General features: G+C 39.9%; 1 protein-coding gene across 1 annotated transcript; it reads right to left on the bottom strand.

Moving 5' to 3' along the window:
* Positions 1-14,890: 14,890 nt before the first annotated feature.
* LOC119140630 lies at positions 14,891-15,945 on the bottom strand. The gene has a single exon (XM_037372124.1). It carries the CDS (start codon positions 15,899-15,901, stop codon positions 14,957-14,959), a length of 945 nt encoding a protein of 314 aa, XP_037228021.1. The 5' UTR covers positions 15,902-15,945; the 3' UTR covers positions 14,891-14,956.
* Positions 15,946-21,972: the final 6,027 nt, after the last annotated feature.

Below are 21,972 nucleotides of genomic sequence, written 5' to 3'. Positions count from 1 at the left end.
TTCCATTGGCTTTGACCTTCACACTATCAATGTATGCATATGTATCACAAACCATTGAGAGTAAATATAACATCAGTTTTGCCACTGCTAGCACTGTATTGCACAGAATGACACCCTGACTCAGACTCTGATGTGACAGCTTTCTACCCAGACATATGTAAAATACCTTTTCGTTTGAATTACGCCAGATGGTAGAGTTGTCCAGTACTTTGGAAGAGAATGTAAGCATTTTGAAGACAGCTTTTAGTGACTAAATGGCATTTTCTCCTCTGAGTAAATGTTGAAATAATCCTTAAATAGATTTTTTTCCTGCTGCTTAAAGTGCTATTTCTGAGAAAAGGCAATATGAAGTCATAAGAACTTGTGACAAATTAAATATTTATGGATATTCATATCCCTGTTACTGATTCATGTATTTACAAGAAATCCTTTAAACACGTTGACCAAATGCAAATGCTAGTAATTAGATCCGACCTCCCTAAATATTCCCTTATTGTTTCATATGAAGACATTTTTCTTAACTTCCGTTCCTCAAAAAATCTGTTATTCCTGGCATGGTATGGTTACCCTAGTCTTCTCCAGCTGTAACTGCATTTCAGTGGTGGGTAAAGAATGATTTTTATATGTACAGTTTGTAAAACTCTTTGAGATCTGTCATGATGAAAGGTGCTCTGCATACAACACTATTATTAACTTATTGTATTTCATCAGGTTATTCTATTTCACATCATGTCCCTCTACTGAAAAAGCCTTGCCAAAAATAAAAGCCGTGCAACGTCATTAACTGAGAAAACAGACTCCTTCAAAAGGCAATGTAGCATGCAGATAGCATGGAAGTCCCCAGGAGCTGAGGCTGGCATTGCTTATAGCATGTAGAGAAATCTGCAGTTTCAGCATGCGTTAGGCGTAAACCACTGTTTTCCAATGTACAGTTGTTGTTGATTTGTTAAAAAGTTAAGATTGATTGATTTTATTTGTTTGATTATTTGATTTTGTAGAGTTATTTTATAGAATAGAAATATAGGAGGATAAAAATATATTTTGAAGAAATTTATGATTATTTAGTAAAAGTTGTTAGGAGACCCTCTGTACATCTTGTACTAAGGCCAGAAGAATGGGCTGGAATCATTGTTGAAACTTAAGTAATAATTTAGGGTTTGAAAGGTTTTTTTGTATCTGACCAGTCTTCTGTATATAGAAAGTGTATTGAGATGTCAGAATACGAGATTAATGGAAATTGGGAAGAGTCGACTGGAACAGTTTGTAGTTGCCTGCCAAGAAACCGTGAACTTTAGTAAAAGGTAATTCCGGCAGGGGGAGATCGCGACCACCGACTCATATACCACCTACCCAAATCGTACCCCAGACCCATTTCTAGACCTTTCTAAGCTCTACTGCGCAGAATCGGATATGGGAGGAGAATATGTTAATGATTTATGGGAAATATTATGATTATGTATGAATACTTAAAGAATATGTATGAATAAGTTTTATATATGGTATCTGATTTTGAAGCTTGGTGTGCGTTGATCGTGAACGACTCGCTCATGCACCCGGCCGTTAATAAAGAAGTGTCTGCTTATCTACATCACATTGGTGTTGATAAGTTCTTCATTCCGAGATTTCGGTAACACAGTGAGATGAAAGATAAGACCTGAATTAGATTGTGAAGAATGCTTAATATACCAACTTTGGAATTAAAATCTCTTAAGAACTACTGGAAATGATCATTTATATTTCATTAGTTTATGCAGATGGATGTAATTTGGCAAATTCTGAAACAGTTTGTTAAGCTTTTTAGCATAAAAACCACCTGAGACTTCTTAAATGGAAAGCTTCGATTCAGTTATTCATTATTTTAAGAGATAAAATAAAACAATTTATTTCCATTTATTTTACTGGAAAGTCAGTGCATATTACCTTTAATAACCATCTTTTTGTTGTTGTTTTTCTAGCTAGTTCTTTATAATTCTATACATTGTTCCATGTAGTTTTTGTAAAATTTATGGAAGACTGTTTCAGCTAAAGAGTAAATACAATGAAGATTAAACTTAGGATCTGAATGATTTTTTATAAGATTTGTGACTGTGACTCCTGAAATCCTAATCACATTCTGCCAGTTGCTGGCTTCCTAGATGTATTCCAGAATAGATCATTTTAAAGAAGGAATCTAGATCCAGAACAAGTAAGAAAAACCCCAAATCAAAACTTGTTTTGCAAATCTTCACACAAACAAAAAGTACTACTGTGATTTATTTATAGTATTCCCAATGATATGGAGAAATAGTGTGAAATGGGGACAATGGACACCGACTGTGATTGTATATGTCTGCTCAGGAATGTGGCAATGGTGACTAGTCATGGGTGCGGTGTCTGGTCACATAGGCACACAGCTTTGAGGAGACGCCTACAGTTTTGAGGAGATGCCTGCCCTTCTTCCTCTAACAAAGGGGCTATTTAAAAAAGAATGAGAAAAGGATGAGAGACATTCCAAGGCTCTCTAGAGGGAGGGAGTGCTAAGTCTCCTTGCTGGAGAAGATCGGATGGTCGGATGGTCACAAGAACATGAATCACCTACAAACCTGCAAGACCACCACATTCCAGGAAACGGACTGATAAGCTAATTAACATACGAAGCGGAGTTTAGGTAACGAATATGTATAGGCGTTAATTGAATATTCATTTGTTTCATTGTATAAATGTGAGATGGTTCGCACTTCGGGTATGCACGCTTGTGGAGGAGCGATCCCCCGTGCATCTGCGCACAATAAACATACCTACTTTATAACTTTCGAGTTATAGAGTCTAATTCCGCACGTCAGTTTTGGCGAGCCAGGCAGGAGGATTTCTGCTCGGCTGAGGGACCAGCTGCGGAGCGGACGCTCCTAGGCGCGCCCCGGGAGATTTCCTCGGAGGAGCCTCCTCTTCTCAGCTGTTCACCCGGGAGCAGAAGAGAAACCCCTGGATCCACGGATAAAACGGTATGTTTAGTAACGGGGCGGCTGGTGAGATGCACGGAGACGTCCGGCGCGCAGCGTAGTCCCCAGGAGGAAAGGTACCTTGGGAGGGGGTTTGCTGACCAAGGGGTGGCCGCTAGCGATCTTGAGGGCAGATCGAGCAAACCCGAGGTTACTGCCATTCCTAAAAACCCGGAGGCCTCGTGACGGAAAGCGGGGGGCGGGACGGAATAAGGCGGAATCTCACAGGAACAAGAGGGACCTCACAGCAAAAGTAAAAGGGAAACTTTTGCGTAGAAAAAAAAAAAAAAAGAAGAAAAAAAAAAAAGGGGGAAGCTAAAGACTTCCTTTAGGTTGTCTTAAGAATTGGGGAATTCCTAGAATGTAACAACTGAAATAGCGCTCTGTGTCTTGTTTGTTCTATGTGTCGTCTTGATTACATGTTCAAAACTTGGAGTTATGAAATGCATGTTGAAAAATAATAATATTCTGGTAATTTTTGGCAAATAGTGGAAAACTTAACACTCTGCTTAAGACCAGGAAAAATTGGTTTTTTTGTTTGTTGTTTGGGTTTTTTTTGGCAATTGTTCATTGAAATGCATACTTTGTGAACTGTCAGTGTTCCTAAAAGTTGTACATAAGTGCACGGTACCGTATAACATACTGCTTGTGTGACTGAGGGCTGCCCGGAGAGTGTGAATGGTGTGATTGAGATGCGCATTTTGATTTTCCGTGTATAGCTTAATTATTTTGACTGAGTGTGAGTGCAAGAGTGCTTGAGACACGCATTTGAGTGCAAAACGAGTAAGGAGCTCTATCCGCGTTTCCGACCTTGGGTGGCTAAGGCGGCCGGAGAAAAACAAAGTAATTAAAATTGCGAAACAGGAAACGGATGGAGTAAGCCCTGTGAAAAATCGCCCTTGGGTTGTATATTAAAACATTGGAGAGATATCGTAGGACAGGGTGGCACCGAAAATAGAAGGAAATTGGTTAAATATTGTAATCAGTGGTGGCCTTTGTATAAATTAGAGTGATGCGAAATGGCCTCAGGAGGGAGGAATGTTTGATTATAACACTCTCCTGCAATTAATGTTTCTGAGGAGAGAGGGAAAATGGGACGAAGTATCGTATGCAGACATGTTCTTCGTCCTCCAGGACAAACCTGAGTGGCAAAAGGACTGTGGACTAGTACCCCCTCGGGATCCTATGGTACTAGCACTAGAAAGAGTGCGGGATTAACATCACCTGATCTTTGATTATGGCTCTAGAAAAGGATAGGAAAAAAACCCTAAGACCTAAACTAGAAAGATGTTCTTGTTGAAATTTTTGTGTTTAAAAGCTCAGGTTGCGGTTCCTTCTGTGGAGCAACCAGAATGAAACACGTTGTAAGATAAAAACTTGTACTGATGTATGTAAAACCTGAGACGGGGGTGGGTGGAGAATCAAAGACCTTGTGAAAGTGTTGGGGTGAGTTTGTACAAACCCCCGTACCCCCTCGAAGGTGCGATTGAATCATGCTGGGATGCATGGCAGGATGTTTTCTGTTTGCCTGCAAAGGCCTGATATGTAATAACACAGACTTAAAGCAACAAGTAGCAGATTTGCATTCAGGGTAAGAAAGAGTTAAAACAGAAGTGCTGCTGCAGAGGCAGGCTTGTGTAACCTGCAGAGCAGTGTGAGAAACTATGGACTAGGGTATTGTTTATTAAGATTTATGTTAGGCCCAATGTAAAGGTCAGACAGCAAAAGATATAAACAGCCACAAGATACCGCTTGTGCAAGATAAGATAACCACCAGATGTCCAGGAACCGACAGAAACAGGACAAACTACCCCATATAAGGACATATGAGTGAGGAGTCAACTATGGGACAAAGGAGGAAGACTTCTTACTTCGGCCTCAACGACCACCAGAAGGCAGAAAACGACCCCCTAACAACAACTGAAGCATGCGCAGAGTACCTCCACTACCTCATGAACACGGGAGTAAAGATGTATAAAAAGGGACTGTTTGAACTGCTCAGGACGGCAGTTGGCGGAGCGCAGACTCCCCTGTCGTCCAGCGCTGTTTTTGCTCATATTCTACTTGCTATAATTAATAAAATTTTAATTGGATTATGATCCGTTGTGGTCTCAATTTATAACAATTTCTGGTGCCGTGACTCGGATAAGGAACGGTGGGCTTTGGTCCTCCGGGGAGGCGCCCCGCGACATTTCGCGGCCCCGTGACCAACAGCTTACTCCAACCTTACCGACGAACCTAAATTCTAGAATAATAAGCAAAGGAGAAACCGGTAAAATCCCATAAAAATTCTGTGCACGGGAGTCCGGACGAAGACGCAGGACGCGTAAGTATATTGCGAATTTGTTCGCGGGTTTGCCGTTCGGGCGGGATTGGGTTTCCTGGGATATAACGAGTGAGAGGTTCGATATACTGAACCAAGCGAGTGTGGACTCTTAAGTACTGCGTTTCCCATCTCCCGTGAGGGACTGGGCCAGGAACAAGGGGAGCAAGTGAGTGTATGTTTGTGGATATTCCAGAAGATGGGGGCGAAGGGCAGCAAGCCTTCGACTCCCATGGGAAGGGTACCCACTGTACCTAAGAATACCCCTCTGGCATATATCTTAGACAATTGGAGATATTTCCCTGGAACCCTAGGGAAAGATAAGCAGAAGATGATAGAATATTGTACTAAGATATGGGGAGGGAAGAAGATTTCTAAAAATGTCTTTTGGCCAGTCTATGGCTCAGAAGAAGATTGGGTAAGGCAGCAATTAAACCTCTGGGTTAATAATAAAAAACCCCTTAACCCGGAGGAGAGTCGATATGCGGAAGTGTGGCTAGAAAGACCGGGAGCTAGACTTTATCCACTGAATTAAATGAAAACTAAACAAAAGAAAAAGCAGGAAGAGTTAGACGAAACCCTTCTAACCCCCCCTCCTTACATTCCTCCTCCTGCTCCCGCAGAGGTCCCCGGAGTGCCCACTCCCCCACCAGAGTCGGAACAAGGGTCTCCCCCTCTTCCTAGACGCATAACTAGAAGTCAGAAAGGGGCAGCCCAAATGTACCCCCTAAGGGAAATACCCATGGGGGGACCTCAACCTGTGATCGGATATATTTCCGTACCCCTAAACTCGGCTGACCTACGAGATTTTAAAAGAACCGAGATGGGAAACTTAATTGAAGACCCACTCGGAGTGGCAGAAAGATTAAATCAATTTTTGGGACCAAACCTTTATACTTGGGATGAGATGCAATCTATCCTTGGTCAATTATTTACTACCGAGGAAAGAGATATGATTAGACGAGCAGGAATGAGACTGTGGGATGCTCAGCATGCCCAGGGACCCCAAGCAGATATTAAATGGCCACTCCAAAGACCTAATTGGGATAATCAGGATCCAGTGCACAGAACTCATATGCAGGACCTGAGAACTATAGTAATTCAGGGGATTAGGGAAGCAGTACCCCGTGGCCAGAATATCAATAAAGCATTTAATGAAATGCAAAAGAAAGATGAAAGCCCTACTGAGTGGCTGGAACGACTGAGGAAAGCCCTTCAGCTGTACTCTGGGGTAAATCCAGACGACCCTTTAGGGCAAGCGCTCCTCAAAACTCAGTTTGTGGCAAAATCATGGGAAGATATCAGAAAGAAGATTGAAAAGTTAGAAGACTGGCAGAATAGAGGATTGGATGAATTATTGAGGGAAGCTCAGAAAGTCTACGTAAGGCGGGAAGAAGAGAGCAGCAAGCGACAAGTAAAAATGATGGTAGCAGCAGTCAGAGAGGATCGCAAAGGGCGAACTGGTGAACACAGATCTGCTGGAATGAAACAAGGGAACGTAGTAGTAAAGAAAGAACAGAGATGTTGTTTTTACTGTGGAAAAAGGGGACATATAAAACAGAATTGCAGAGAAAGGATCAGGGATGAGGAAATATTGAAAACAGAATAGGAGAGTCAGGGGCTCTATATCTTAGGGGACCGGAGTCATCATGAGCCCTTGATAAAATTAAAAATAGGTTCCCATAAACAAGAGTTCACCTTTTTAGTAGACACTGGGGCTGAGAAATCAACTATTAAGCATATACCTGAGGGATGTAAAGTTTCCCCTGAAAAAGTACAAGTAATTGGGGCAAAAGGAGAACCCTTTAAAGTAAGCAAAATCAAAAATGTGGTATTCGAAACTGAAAATAAATTTGGAATGGGTGAACTCTTGCTCGTCCCTGAAGCAGAATTTAATCTGTTAGGACGAGATTTAATTGTTGAATTGCAATTAGAAATTAAAGTAAAAAATCAAGAGCTAACAGTGTCTGCTTATCCTTTGACCGTGGATGATCAAAAACAAATTAACCCCGATGTCTGGTACTCTCCGGACACAATTAGTAGACTGGAAATCCCACCGATTAAAATCCAAATTTCCGAACCCCACATACCTGTGAGGGTAAGGCAATATCCCATATCCCTAGAAGGACGGAAGGGATTAAAACCAGAAATCGATCGATTGTTAGCACAAGGAATCTTAGAGCCTTGTATGTCACCCTTTAACACCCCCATTCTGCCTGTAAAGAAACCAAATGGGAAATATCGGCTCGTACATGATCTAAGGGAAATAAACAAAAGAACTATCACCCGGTTCCCTGTAGTAGCAAATCCATACACACTGCTAAGCAAGCTAGGACCCCATAACTCCTGGTATAGTGTGGCTGATTTAAAGGATGCCTTTTGGGCCTGTCCACTGGCAGAAGAATGCCGTGATTATTTTGCCTTTGAATGGGAAGACATAGAGACAGGCCGTAGACAGCAATTGAGATGGACCGTGCTTCCTCAAGGGTTCACTGAGTCCCCTAATCTGTTTGGACAGGCCCTGGAAGAGCTCTTAAAAGAATACCAAGTACAAACAGGAAACGTACTGTTACAGTATGTAGATGATCTGCTCATAGCAGGAAATAATAAGGAGGATGTAAGAAAAGAAAGCATTCGGCTCCTAAACTTTCTTGCACAAAAGGGACTACGGGTATCACAAGAAAAGTTACAATTTGTGGAGGAAAAAGTGAAATATTTGGGGCATTATTTGTTTAACGGCAAGAAGATATTGGATCCAGAGCGCATTAAAGGAATTCTGGAATTACCTATGCCTGTCACTAAGAGGCAAATTCGGCAGGCATTAGGGCTATTTGGGTATTGTAGGCAATGGATAGAGAACTACAGCTTTAAAGTTAAATTCTTATATGAACAACTGTCTAAAGACAAAATGCCCAAGTGGACCCCTCAGGATCAAGAGCAGTTTGCCAGTCTCAAAAGGGAGCTAAGCCAAGCACCGGTTTTAAGCCTACCAGATTTAAAGCGGCCATTCCATTTATTTGTTAACATATATGAAGGAACGGCATTCGGAGTATTAATTCAGGAATGGGCTGGACAAAAGAAACCGGTGGCATACTTATCAAAGCTGTTGGACCCTGTGAGCAGGGGTTGGCCGAGTTGTTTACAAATCATTGTTGCTGCTGCCTTATTACTTGAGAAAACGAATCGCATTACCTTTAATGGAGAAGTTGTCTTATATGCGCCTCATAATATCAGGGGAGTGTTACAACAAAAGGCAGAAAAATGGCTTACAGATAGCCGATTATTAAAGTATGAGGGAATGCTTATAGAATCCCCTAAACTATCTTTGAAAACTATTGGAGCAGTTAACCCCGCTGAATTTTTGTACCCAGGAGAAGGTAATGAACTATTGCACAATTGTTTTCAAACAATTGAACAGCAGACACGCATTAGGCCAGACTTAGAAGAAGAAGAACTACAATGTGGAGAAGTATTATTTATAGATGGGTCATCACGAATAGTGGAAGGTAAACGATTGTCCGGATATGCCATCGTTAAGTTGGAAAAAGGAGAATTTAAGACAATAGAATCAGGCCCCCTGAGTGCCAGCTGGTCGGCTCAAGCCTGTGAGCAGGAAGAGCATCTCCTGCCCCGAACCCTTCTGCTGGTGAGGAGGAGGGGGTTGCTATTGCTGACAATTGAGCAGGAGGACCTGACAATGTCACCCCAATTGCTGCAGCATTTGCAGTACAACAGGACCGGTAATGGCCCCTTTTAGGGCAGGGAATGGGTGTGAGGTGGAATTTTAGTGAATACAAAACCAACTTATTTGTTAAACTTCAGTAAAAAAAAAAATAATAATTTGTTACAGTTGTGGGAGCTGCTGGCCACCAGGAAAACATCCTGAAACCTTTAAAGTACAAACTAAGAAGACAAATAAGAATGCCAAATTCACCAAAATCTTTGTTGGGATGAGATTTATTAGAACATCTAGACGTTTAAAGAAGGGGAAATGAAATTAAAAGTTAAATATGATCAAGTAATTGAAATATTGAGCTTATCTTTAATTCAACAGAAAAGAGGAAAAGAGGACCTCCCTGAAGTAAAAGAAATTTTTAACCAGGTGTATCTGAAAATAACTTCCGGGAAAGGTGAAAAATGCTTTACCTGTTACAGTAAAAATGATAAGGGGGAGGCTTGCCCAGTTCAGATAAAAACAATATCCCTTGGTCAGCAAGGCTGTGGGGATATTGGCAGAGAAACTGAAATAAAATACACTCTGTAGTAGATCTACTAATGTAAATCTGTGTTTTGCCATGACAGTGACTTGTTATGGGATGTGCAGATGAAACTCTGCATTGACAACGAAGTACAAGGAATAAGGTTGGTCAGGTGCCTCCTACCATAGTCAAGGGCAAGACTGGGGTGGCCTCTGTGTTTGCCACCAAGAAGAATCTTGAGCTCCGCTGTTGGCTGCAACCCAGTAGGCGTTGAGCAGTGGGAACATATGCCATGCCAGACCTTGATATGAGGCATGGCCCACTCTGAGGCACTGATTTGGAAATTGGAAACTGCCTGGACGACCATGAGGCTAGACGAGTAACAGAGGAGGTAGGAAAGGAGGAATTATCCTTAATACCAGACGATAAAATCCAAACTGTAAGTACAGATCAAGAGCCAAACTATTCTAAAGAAAACTTAAAGGTAATTCAGGACATGAATGATAAAATAAAATAAATAAGTGGACTTATTTAAGGGATGGTCGTATAGTGGTACCATCCAATTTAATATGGACCACAGCCCTATTATTAATAAGACGCATTGGGGAGCTGATACTTTATATAAAAGTCTAAATCAGAAATTGTTAGGGCAAAACTTGTATACTGTAATAAAACAGGTGACTCAGCAATGTGAAATGTGTTTATGCAATAATCCCAATACAGCAAATAAAATAAAACTAGGGAACATTAGTAGAGGAAATTATCCAGGGCAACATTGGCAGATCGATTTCTCGGAACTTCCTAGAAAAGGGGGGTATCGATATTTATTGGTACTAACAGATACCTTTTCAGGTTGGCCAGAAGCCTTCCCGTGCAGAACTGCTAAAGCCCGGGAAGTGACCAAAATACTACTCCAAGAGATAGGTTTGGAGTCCCAGCAGTAATGTCCTCGGATAGAGGACCACATTTTGTGCCCAGAATAGTGCAACAGATCAGCCACCATCTAGGAATAGATTGGCAATTACATACCCCATACCGACCACAATCGAGTAGCCAGGTAGAAAAGATGAATCATCTAATCAAACAACAGATTGTCAAGTTAGGTCAAGAAACAAATCTAACTTGGCCCCAGTCTTTGCCATTAGCTCTTACACGAATTCGAACTAGACCAAGAGCAAAAGAGGGGCTTAGCCCATTTGAAATTTTATATGGACGACCCTATTGTTACCGAAATCTCGGACTGAAGAACTTATCGACACCAATGTGATGTAGATAAGCAGACACTTCTTTATTGACGGCCGGGTGCGTGAGTGAGTCCTCTCACGATCAACGCACGCCAGGTCTCAAAATCAGACACCATATATAGAACTTATTCATACATATTCTTTAAGTATTCATGAATAACCATGATATTTCCCATAAATCATTAACATATTCTCCTCCTATATCCGATTCTGCACAGTAGAGCTTAGAAAGGTCTAGAAATGGGTCTGGGGTACAATTTGGGTAGGTGGTATATGAGTCGGTGGTCGCGATCTCCCCCTGCCGGAATTACCTTTTACTAAAGTTCACAGTTTCTTGGCAGGTAACTACAAGCTGTTCCAGTTGATTCTCCCCAGTTTCCATTAATCCTACATTCTGACATCTCAATATACTTTCTATATACAGAAGACTGGTCAAATACAAAAAAACCTTTCAACCCTAGAGATATTACCTAAGTTTTAACAATGGTTCCAGCCCCTTCTTCTAGCCTTGGTACAAGACATACAGATGATCTCATAGCAACTTTTACTGTGCAACTATAAGTTTCATTAAAAATATTTCTTATCCTTCTATTTTTCAATTTTATAAAATTATTTTATAAAATCAATTAATCAATCAAATAAAGTCAATCAATCTTAACTTATTAACAAATTGATAACATTTCCCCCCTTTGAAAGTGTTGAAAATCATTATTTCAATACTTTCACATTATTTATATATCTTTTGTTTCAACATATTTTGGTGGTGGGCTATATCTTGGTGGACTAGTAGGTACTTCTTTCATAATCATACGATTGACTACAATCCTATTGGTAAACTGCTTCTTCAAACATACATATACTAACATGACCATCAAAAAGACAATCAATAACAAAAACAAAGTTTTGATTATGGATTATATCCAAGAGCTCAAGTTCCATCCTAATTTGTTAAAAATTTTTCCAAGCCAATCTTCTAACATATCCTTTTGAATTGTTTCAGTTTCTTTTTCAATTTTCCTAATACGTCTAGACCATGTACCACATCCTGAGTGACATTTGGAATGTGGATACGACAGTGGTCCAGTTTATCCTTGAGATATCCACATACTCCATGTTCTTTAAGTAGGAGCATATCTAGTGCCATTCTATTTTATACAGTCATTCTGGAGGTCGCCTATAATTGTATGTTCAATTCCTTAAACCCCTTTTTGGTAACGTTTGCTAATTTTTCCACTTGACCAGTTAACTGATAGAGCCATGCTCTGTTTCTATATAAAGCTATAAGATTTAAAAGTGATTCAAAGTGCCCAACCAGTTTTCACTCCTATAAATGGTTCATTCCAAATATCATCATTTATCTCAGATCTCTTTATTTGTTTCAATTCTAAATTCTCTAAGGATCCTTTAAATGGTGATTTCTTCCAAATTGGACACAATGTTGACATGCCTAAAATAATTTGTTTCACTTTACCATCTAATGGTAGATGAGTTGTCCAGGTTCCATCACTCAATGCCCAAATTAAATGTCCAGGACTTTGAATAGTAGCTTTTCTGCAACTAAACAAAGTTCCTCTTCTGACTGTAAAAGTGCTGGTTAAATTGAGAGTATTCTTAAGACCTCGACAAAAAAATAACCATATTTCAAAGCAGCAGCCAACAAAAAAATTCTTTGGATTACTAAGTCTACATTACTACAATCATACACTTTTTCACATTTCCACCATGGTACTATTTTATTCTTTTTTTCTCCTAATAAAGTTGTTCTGTCATTGACCCAGGGTAATACTAAAAACACTTTTCCCTCCCATGTAAAACACCAAGGAGTTTTTGCCATATACTGAAAATGGGAATATAAGGTCATAGACCAAACTGAATCCCAAACTATTTCCTTTTCCTGTAGGGTTCGATTCTTTTTCTCACATTTCGTCTCGGTTACCCATACACTGGTGTTTGTTGTAGCCATTTTAGGATAATAACGCCATCCTTTGTTCCCTACATCTCCCTCTAATCCCGGTTTAGCTACAAATCGTCCTTTACATTCCCACATAGTTGAATATACTGGTGATTCTTCTCCAACTTTAACCTTTTGCAATTCCTAAGTTTCTCTAGGTTCTTGTTTACAATCCACAGTCTCATTTTGTAGGACAAGGCCTCAAGGACAAGAGTCCAAGTACTGATAGCCTGACGAATAGAGACTTGTTAGAACTTGTAGGGCACAAGCCCTGGGAGCAAAGGAACAAGCTAACTGCAGGCCCCTGAGCCAGCACAGTTAAGGAGGCAACCAGACGGACAGAGAAACAAGTAGCCAGATAAGGGAACGGATGGCGCCAATATGTAATCAAGAAAGCCGTGTAGAAAGAAACTCCCTAACCTTGGAATAAAAATTATTGCTAGGTCAAGATAAACTAGTAAGTACCTATTGTTCTAACGGTGTGCCTTAAATATTAACCAATCAGTGTTTTTTACGCTTAAGATTTAACCAATCAGTGTGTAATATGTAGAAGGCAGAAACATATATAATTGTAAGAAAATCACTAATAAATGGACACTTGCTTGCATCAAGCTGTGTCCCGTCTCTTCATTTGCCGCATCATTTCCATATTCCAATTTGGTCAAGTTCATGGTTAAGATTCCCCATGGAATAGATCCACCTACTGCCCTCGGTATTGGTAAACAAGCAGTGATTTGTGAAACTTTTTGTAAATTGGCAAATTCTTTAATCAATCCTACCATTAGATTTTCCTCTGTCGTTTGTTTGGGAATTTCAATTACTTGTTCTGTCTCTATTTGTCTTTTGTTCCTGTCCACCAAGTCAGCCCATGATCCTGTCAACACAATCAACCAACATAAAATCCACAAAACAATTATGATCTGATACAAAAAATTAGACATGTTTCAAAGTCAATTTTAAAGTCTTTGGGTCACGGTTGATAATCTTCCATGGAACAGGTGCTTTCTTCACCCGAGTATAATGTATCCGAGCATCCGATTCTGCTATTTCGATAGCTGTAAAAGTGGTTAACAGTACTTGGAAAGGTCCTTTCCAACGTTCCTGCAAAGGTTCAGAGGTCCAGGTCTTCACATAGACATAATCTCCTGGTTGAAAATCATGCACTGAATCTTCCAGGGATAAAGGTCTATTCCAAATTACTGCTCTCCGAATTGCAGTCAAAGTTTTTCCTAGAGAAAGCAAATAGTTATATACATCCTGCTTTCCTTTTACATGTACATTTGGATTTGGTTCTGGAGATTCATATGGTTTTCCATATAATAATTCATAAGGACTGACTGAGGTTCCACTCTTTGGCTGTACCCTGATACATAATAATGCCAATGGAAGTGCCTGAGGCCACTTTAAACTGGTTTCTTGACAAATCTTGCTTATTTGTCGTTTCAAAGTTTGATTCATCCTTTCCACTTTCCCACTAGATTGTGGTCTCCAAGAGGCATGTAAATCCCAATTAATACCTAATACTTTACTAACACTTTGGACTACTTCAGCAACAAAGTGTGGACCTCTGTCAGAAGAAATTCCAATAGGAACTCCAAATCTCGGAATTATTTCCTGTAATAACCACTTCACCACCTCTTTTGCTTGTGTAGTGCGACAGGGAAGGGCTTCTGGCCATCCTGTAAAAGTATCAACCCCTACCAGGATGTACCAGTACCCATTTTGTCTGGGTAATTCTAAAAAATCTACTTGCCAATAATCTTCAGGTTCTACACCAGATTTCAGTCTACCCATTTAAACCTTTTTCTTAATCATTGGATTATTTTTCAAACATACTTGACACTTTGCAGTTACTATTTTAGCTATTCCCAACATCTTAACTGATACTACTTGTTTTCATAAAGATGTTACTAAAGCTTCTGCTCCCCAGTGACATTCTTGATGCCTTGTTTAAATTATCTCTCTCATTAAAAAAGGTGGAATTACTACCTGTCCATTAGGAGTTATCCACCATCCAGCTAAGTTTTTCTTAGCATTTAATAACTGACCTAATTTGTCATCTTCTTCTAAATATCTCGGTTTTTCCCTAGGAAGGGTTACTGTTTTAAAAGGAATTATTGCCATTTGCGATGCTTCTTTGCTACCTTTTTTGCTGTTTTATCAGCTAAATTATTTCCAACTATTCTTTTTATATTTCCAATCTGATGTGCTTTACAGTGCATGATTGCTACTTGACCCGGCTTTTGAACTGCTTGCAATAATCATAAAATTTCTGTTTGATGCTTGATGTTTGATCCTTGAGAGGACAATAACCCTATCTCTTTCCACAAGGCTCCATGGACATGCACAACCCCAAAGGCATATTTTGAATCAGTCCAGATATTTACTTTCTTGTCTTTGCTTAGCTCTAAGGCCCGGATTAAAGCAATGAGTTCCGCTTTTTGTGCTGATGTGGTACTCGCCAATGTCCCTGCTTCTATAACTCTGGTGTCTGTTGTTACCGCATATGCGGCATATCGGACTCCTTGTTCCATGAAGCTGCTTCCGTCAGTATACAATTCCCAGTCTGGTTGTTCCAATGGTACATCTTTCAAATCCTCACGACTGGAATAAACATACTCGATGGTAGCCAAACAATCATGTTCTAGTTGTCCTTCTTCCTGTATAGAACTTAAAAATACTGCAGGATTTACCAGGTTAGTTGTTTTTAGAATCACATCATCTTGTTCAGTCAGCACCACCTGGTACTTCATCATTCGGCTGGGAGACAGCCAATGTCCCCCCTTCTGTTCTAAAACAGTTATCACCATGTGTGGAACATAGACTGTTATTGTTATTCCCAAAGTCAATTTCCGAGCTTCTTGTATGAGCATCACTGTTGCGGCTACTGCTCGAAGGCAGTTTGGCCACCCTTTACTCACTGTGTCCAGTTGTTTAGAGAAGTATCCGACTGGTCGTTTCCAGCTTCCCATCTTCTGGGTTAGCACTCCCAGTGCCAGGTGTTGCCTTTCATGAACAAACAACTGGAAATCTTTGGTTAGATCCGGCAGTCCCAAAGCAGGTGCAGACATTAAGGCACGTTTCAACTCTACAAAAGCCTTTTGTTGTTGTGGGCCCCATACAAAGGGAGAGTTCTTTTGGGCCTCATACAGCAGTTTAGCTATTAGCCCATAGTTCATGATCCAAAGGCGACACCACCCAGTCATTCCCAAAAATGCTCTGAGTTCATGAATATTTCTCGGCTCAGGTATACCACAAATAGCTTCTTTGTGATCTTTTCCTAATTGTCGTCGTCCTTTTAAAATCTCAAAGCCGAGATATATCACAGTCTGGCAGGCTATTTGGGCTTTCTTCCTGGATACCTTATACCCATTTAGTCCCAGGAAATTCGAAAGGTCAATAGTCACCTATATACAAATAAATCTTTCTTCTATAACAATCAATATATCATCCACATATTGTAAAAATAAATGTCCAGGTCTTGGTTTGTCCTGTTTCCAGATTTCAAATTCCTTTGCTAAATGATTTCCAAAAATAGTTGGACTGTTTTTAAATCCTTGGGGTAATCTAGTCCATGTCAGCTGCATCTTTTGGTTTGAGGATTTTCCCATTTAAAAGCAAACAGTTTTCTGGTTTCCTTTTCCAAAGGTATACAAAAGAAAGCATCTTTTAAATCAAGCACTGTAAACCACTGATAATACTCCCTCAATGCTGTTAACAGTGTATAAGGGTTTGCTACTACAGGATAAATATCCTTAACTATTTGATTTACTGCTCTCAAGTCTTGTACCAGTCTATATTCACCCGAAGGTTTTCTGACTGGTAAAATAGGAGTATTATACTCAGATTCACATTCTTCCAAAATTTTATACTCCAAAAATTTATCAATCAATTTCTTCAATTCCTGTCTCACTTCCGGTTTGATTGGATATTGTTTAATTCTCACTGTTCCTGCGCCTTCCTTCAAATCTATTTTAACAGGTTCTGCTAGTTTCAATTTACCAAGAATATTTGTTTCCCATACAGTAGGGATCACTGCCAAATCCACCTCCAGTGGAATTTCTTGTTCCTTTACCTTTTCTTGTATCATCAGGATTTCTCCCGTTTTTGACTCAGGTATTTTCAAGAAAAGTTCTCCTTCGTCAAAAACAATCTGTACATTTAATTTGGATAACAAATCTCTTCCTAAAAAGGGTATCGGACATTCTGGTACATACAAAAATTCATGTGTAATTATCTTATTTCCAAATTTCAAATCCAGGGGTTGCAGGAATGGCCTGTTTTTGTTCCAGGTTTTCCTTTACAGGTATTTAATATAAAAAAATGTTGCTCCTGTATCCACTCCCAATCTCACAGGTTGAGCAACATATTTTTTCTTCACTTTCTTATTATCAAAAGTTATAGCCATTACCAAATTATCTCTAATAGTTAGCTTACATTCATCCTGCCAATCCTTTCTTTGTCTTAAGTAAAAAACAAATCCACATCTGGCATTTTATTCATTTCCCTTCTCTTTTACAATACAGCATTAACTGCAAAATAGTGTTATAATTCAGTGTCCCATTCGTTGGGCCACTTTTCCTGATCATCCAATATATACGAAGGCCACCAATTATTACAATACTCAAATTATTACAATACTCAATCATCTGGCTCTTTTGCAGGTCATCCTGTAAATTTCCCCAATGTGCCAATAAACATACCAACAAAAAATTTTTCGGGATTTTGCCATTTACAACAAGATTACCCACGCTTTTACTTTTAAACAACCGAGTTAACTTAGTTGCCATGGTATAATTACTCACAGTACAATACACAATTATTCAACTCTGTCACTCCGATCCGCGGATCCACACTCCACACTCGCTTTCATGCTCAATTGCACATCTCACCCTTACAGCCACACTCACACTTTCCCACAGTTACTTTAAACAAACATATAACACAATATTATACCTCTTAATTTTCTTCTTAATACACAAACACAAAACAACAAAAACAAAAGCTTCTTCTAACTTCTTGTTAGAGGCACTACCTTAGAGAACACTATAGCATATAGTTTCTCTTGTTTCCACTTTTGTCCAACCCTGCAATAGCTTTCGCTTATGTCTTACGGGCAGACGCCTAGGCTTCCACTTCCACAAGGATCCTTTTAGTCCAACCCTGCACAGCTTTCACCGCGTCTGACAGGCAGACTTACTCAGTGGGACTCCAACCCACTGGTGGGACTCCATCCCACTCTTTCCCATACAATTATTATAGTGGGACTCCCCCCCACTTTCTCTAGTGCACTTACTTACTTACTTTAGTGGGACTCCCACCCACTTACTACAATTAAAAAAAGAAGTGTCTTACCAAATATCCAGGGAACGTCGCGAAGAGCCTTACGGATCGGGGATCGATGGGTATCCCCGAGAAATCCTCGGTGCCGGCTGGAACCGATCAGGTCCCCAACTCCTCCGGTCTCCTTCAGCGAGGTCCCATCTGGGTCGCCAAAACTGTTACCAAAATCTCGGAATGAAAAACTTATAGACACCAATGTGATGTAGATAAGCAGACACTTCTTTATTGACGGCCGGGTGCGTGAGTGAGTCCTCTCACGATCAACCCACGCCAGGTCTCAAAATCAGACACCATATATAGAACTTATTCATACATATTCATTAAGTATTCATGAATAACCATGATATTTCCCATAAATCATTAACATATTCTCCTCCTATATCTGATTCTGCACAGTAGAGCTTAGAAAGGTCTAGAAATGGGTCTGGGGTATGATTTGGGTAGGTGGTATATGAGTCGGTGGTCGCGATCTCCCCCTGCCGGAATTACCTTTTACTAAAGTTCACAGTTTCTTGGCAGGTAACTACAAGCTGTTCCAGTCGATTCTCCCCAGTTTCCATTAATCCTACATTCTGACATCTCAATATACTTTCTATATACAGAAGACTGGTCAAATACAAAAAAACCTTTCAACCCTAGAGATATTACCTAAGTTTTAACAATGGTTCCAGCCCCTTCTTCTAGCCTTGGTACAAGACATACAGATGATCTCATAGCAACTTTTACTGTGCAACTATAAGTTCCATTAAAAATATTTCTTATCCTTCTATTTTTCAATTTTATAAAATTATATTATAAAATCAATTAATCAATCAAATAAAGTCAATCAATCTTAACTTATTAACAAATCGATAACACTATGGGGTACAAAAGGGGACGTCTTCACAGATTGGTGAAGAAACAATGACTTCCTATATGGTGGCACTAAATAAACAATAAGAATTGAGAAGCATGTGATGGGAACACGCAGTAGGGGTCTGGATGGACCTGTTCACGATATACAACCAGGGGACTATGTATATGTTAAGTGTTTTACAGATAAAACCCTGGAACCACAGTGGACCGGACCTTTTCAAGTCCTACTCATCACCTACACTGCAATCAAGGTTGAGGGACAGAATTCTTAGATTCACCATACCCGGATTAAGAAAGCCCCTGCAACTTCGTGGAAAGTAACCCCAGATAAAAAAGAACTGAAACTCAAATTTACTCGGACAAATGGGAACAATGTGGGTGGCAAGTAAGTGAAACTGAGCGAGTGTGGATCCACCATATGGGAAGGGCACTACAACAAACAATATAGAACAAAAGAGTCTGGGACTGAGCTGCGGCGAATGAAGAGACGGGACGCAGCTTGATGCAAGCAAATGTCGATTTATTGTACAGAATCACGAGTTTATATATGTTTTCAGAAGCTGTGTGCTTTAAACAGATTGGTTCTTTAAGCTAAGAATTACATACTAGGCAATCCCTGATTGGTGGTTAACTACCATCAATTAACAGCAAGGTGCTATCTTTCCTTGGCGCCATCCTTGGTGCCATCCTTGGTGCCATCCATCTCCCATTCCCCTGTGCTCTGTAAACATGCCTCATCATGTTAATTGTTGTCTAGACAAGCTCCAGCACATTCCCCTCAGCTAACTGATTGCCATGCATGGTCCTAGTTTCCAACCCGCTCCTGCACTGAGCCAGTGGCCAGTCTTGCCCAACTTGTTATCAGTAAGCCCCAACTCAAACAAAGATATTTTGATCAAAACAGATTTTATATGTATATATGAGGAACGTTTAGATTCTTAAAATGATCAATAGTGGGTTTAAACCATTTGTGGTTTTTTGTACCCTCACTCTTGCCTACTACCAAGACCCTGATAACTGGCCTTGGAATCATGCCCAGAAAAAACACACTGGAATAATGGGAAAGGTGGACTCAAAGACGAAACTAGCTATGGTGTTTTTTTCTGAAAATGAGGTGTACCAAAGGAATCAATGGGACTGGGAGGATGTACACAAAGTCGACCGAAGTAGGGTGTCAAACATATAATGAAAAGGATAACACCAAGATTTCGGGAGACACCCTGATTAATGTCAGAAAGGTAGATAAGGAATTTACCCTTCTAAATACAACCATGTGCTTTAATTCACGGGAATGTTGGCACAATTTTACCTTAACTGAGCCCATCTTTATAATATGCCTAGGAAAGGAATCCCCAAGAACAGCTCTGACTTATAAGATCAAAATAACAATCCTGCTAACCACTGTTCCTACCACCACCACAGTTACAACAACCCCATTAACACTTGATCTTAAATTAACTAAACCAGATCCAAAGATTTATACAATTGGACCATATGTAATCAGAAATACAGGTCAGCAACAAATGTTGTTTAACCCAGAATGGTCTCTTAAAAGAATAGAGTTACAAATACAAGTCAATGTTTCTGATGTTAAGCCATCCTGTTCCCCCTTCTTACGGACCTCTTATGAGGGATGGACAACTTGGTTAAGAAAAAGGGGAAATATCTATCGAAAAAGAATAGTGAGAGATGTAACTGGAATTTTGGGAACAGGACTCGGAGTATTAAATTCCATAGATTCAGAAGTGATAATGAATAAACTAGCCGCCACCACGGCCGATCTATCAAAACTACAACAACCACTAAAATCTTCATTATTAGCATTAGGGGCACACCAATGGTTGATATCGAAGGTACTCCCCAGGTGGGAACAAATAAACATGGAAGATCATCAACTCATCACTAAGGCATTAGGCGGTTTACAGGATGACGTCGCCCTTGCTCTAAGTTGTATCCAAGCCCAAATGTGGATGCAATCAATAGCTGCATCCATAATAAGAGAAGGAGAGGAAGGCATATTTCCTACGGAAATTCGAAAGATGGTTTGGGACAACGCTACGGAGGTAGAAAGAAAACTCCAGTCATGGTGGAAAATGGTGAACTTTACCTACGACCCCAACACACACACAATCACAGCTTTTGTATTAACCATACGTAATGCAGTAATAATTACCATACACCCCATTGTAGCCCTTGGAATTAACCATAATGGGGTGCTCCTATACCCTTTTGAACATAGAACATGGGCCAGAAAGATAGGCGACAAGTGGCAAACAGTAGATTTAGAATCTTGTATTATGCGAGAACAGCAGGGCTTCCTCTGTGAAAGCAATACTATAATGGCTCAGGATACTTGTTTAGATACAGATCAGAAAATATGTCATTTCGAGGCCCGACCAAATGCAAACTTGAAAACAGTAATTAGTTTGAGAACTAAATGTAACACAATAACCATAGATGGGGAGGTAAAGGAGACTGCACAGTATTCAAATTATTGTATTTGTAATTTTACTACTATCACAGGATGCGATTTTAGTTACTCAGCCCCAGTAGTGTCTCATCAATTCTTAAAATCCAACTTTACCCCATCACAGATAATAATTCCTACCCCCATAGGACTAAATATAAGCAGTATAAAAGAACTATTAAAACATGCAGATTTACAACGTATACTGGAAGAAACCAAAGAAAAGGGACACGAAACTCTTCTTATGATCCATCATGATGTAGAGGGGATCAAGAAAGTTTTAAAAAAGGTAGAACAGGATGGAAACCATAATTGGTGGGATACTCTCTTTGGCTGGTCACCCTCTGCAACAGGAATTCTTAACACTCTGGTACACCCCATTGTGATCTTATTGATCAGTTTAGGAATTTCCTTAATACTAACCATTGTGTTATATTTGTGGGTTTGGAGAATGTTTAAAAGGGTAACACTTATGTATGATGCTTTATATCATTCGGGAAGACTGCTTAAGTAAAAGAATTTACTTAGTTTGATAGAAAAGGGGAGATTGATATGGAGAAATAGTGTGAAATGGGGACAATGGACACCAATGTGATTGTATACGTCTGCTCA

The sequence above is a fragment of the Falco rusticolus genome, chromosome W (assembly GCF_015220075.1).
Source record: "Falco rusticolus isolate bFalRus1 chromosome W, bFalRus1.pri, whole genome shotgun sequence".
Taxonomy (NCBI): domain Eukaryota; kingdom Metazoa; phylum Chordata; class Aves; order Falconiformes; family Falconidae; genus Falco; species Falco rusticolus.
The sequence above is the reverse complement of the archived record's forward strand: the minus strand, read 5'-3'. Positions and strand labels throughout refer to the sequence as shown.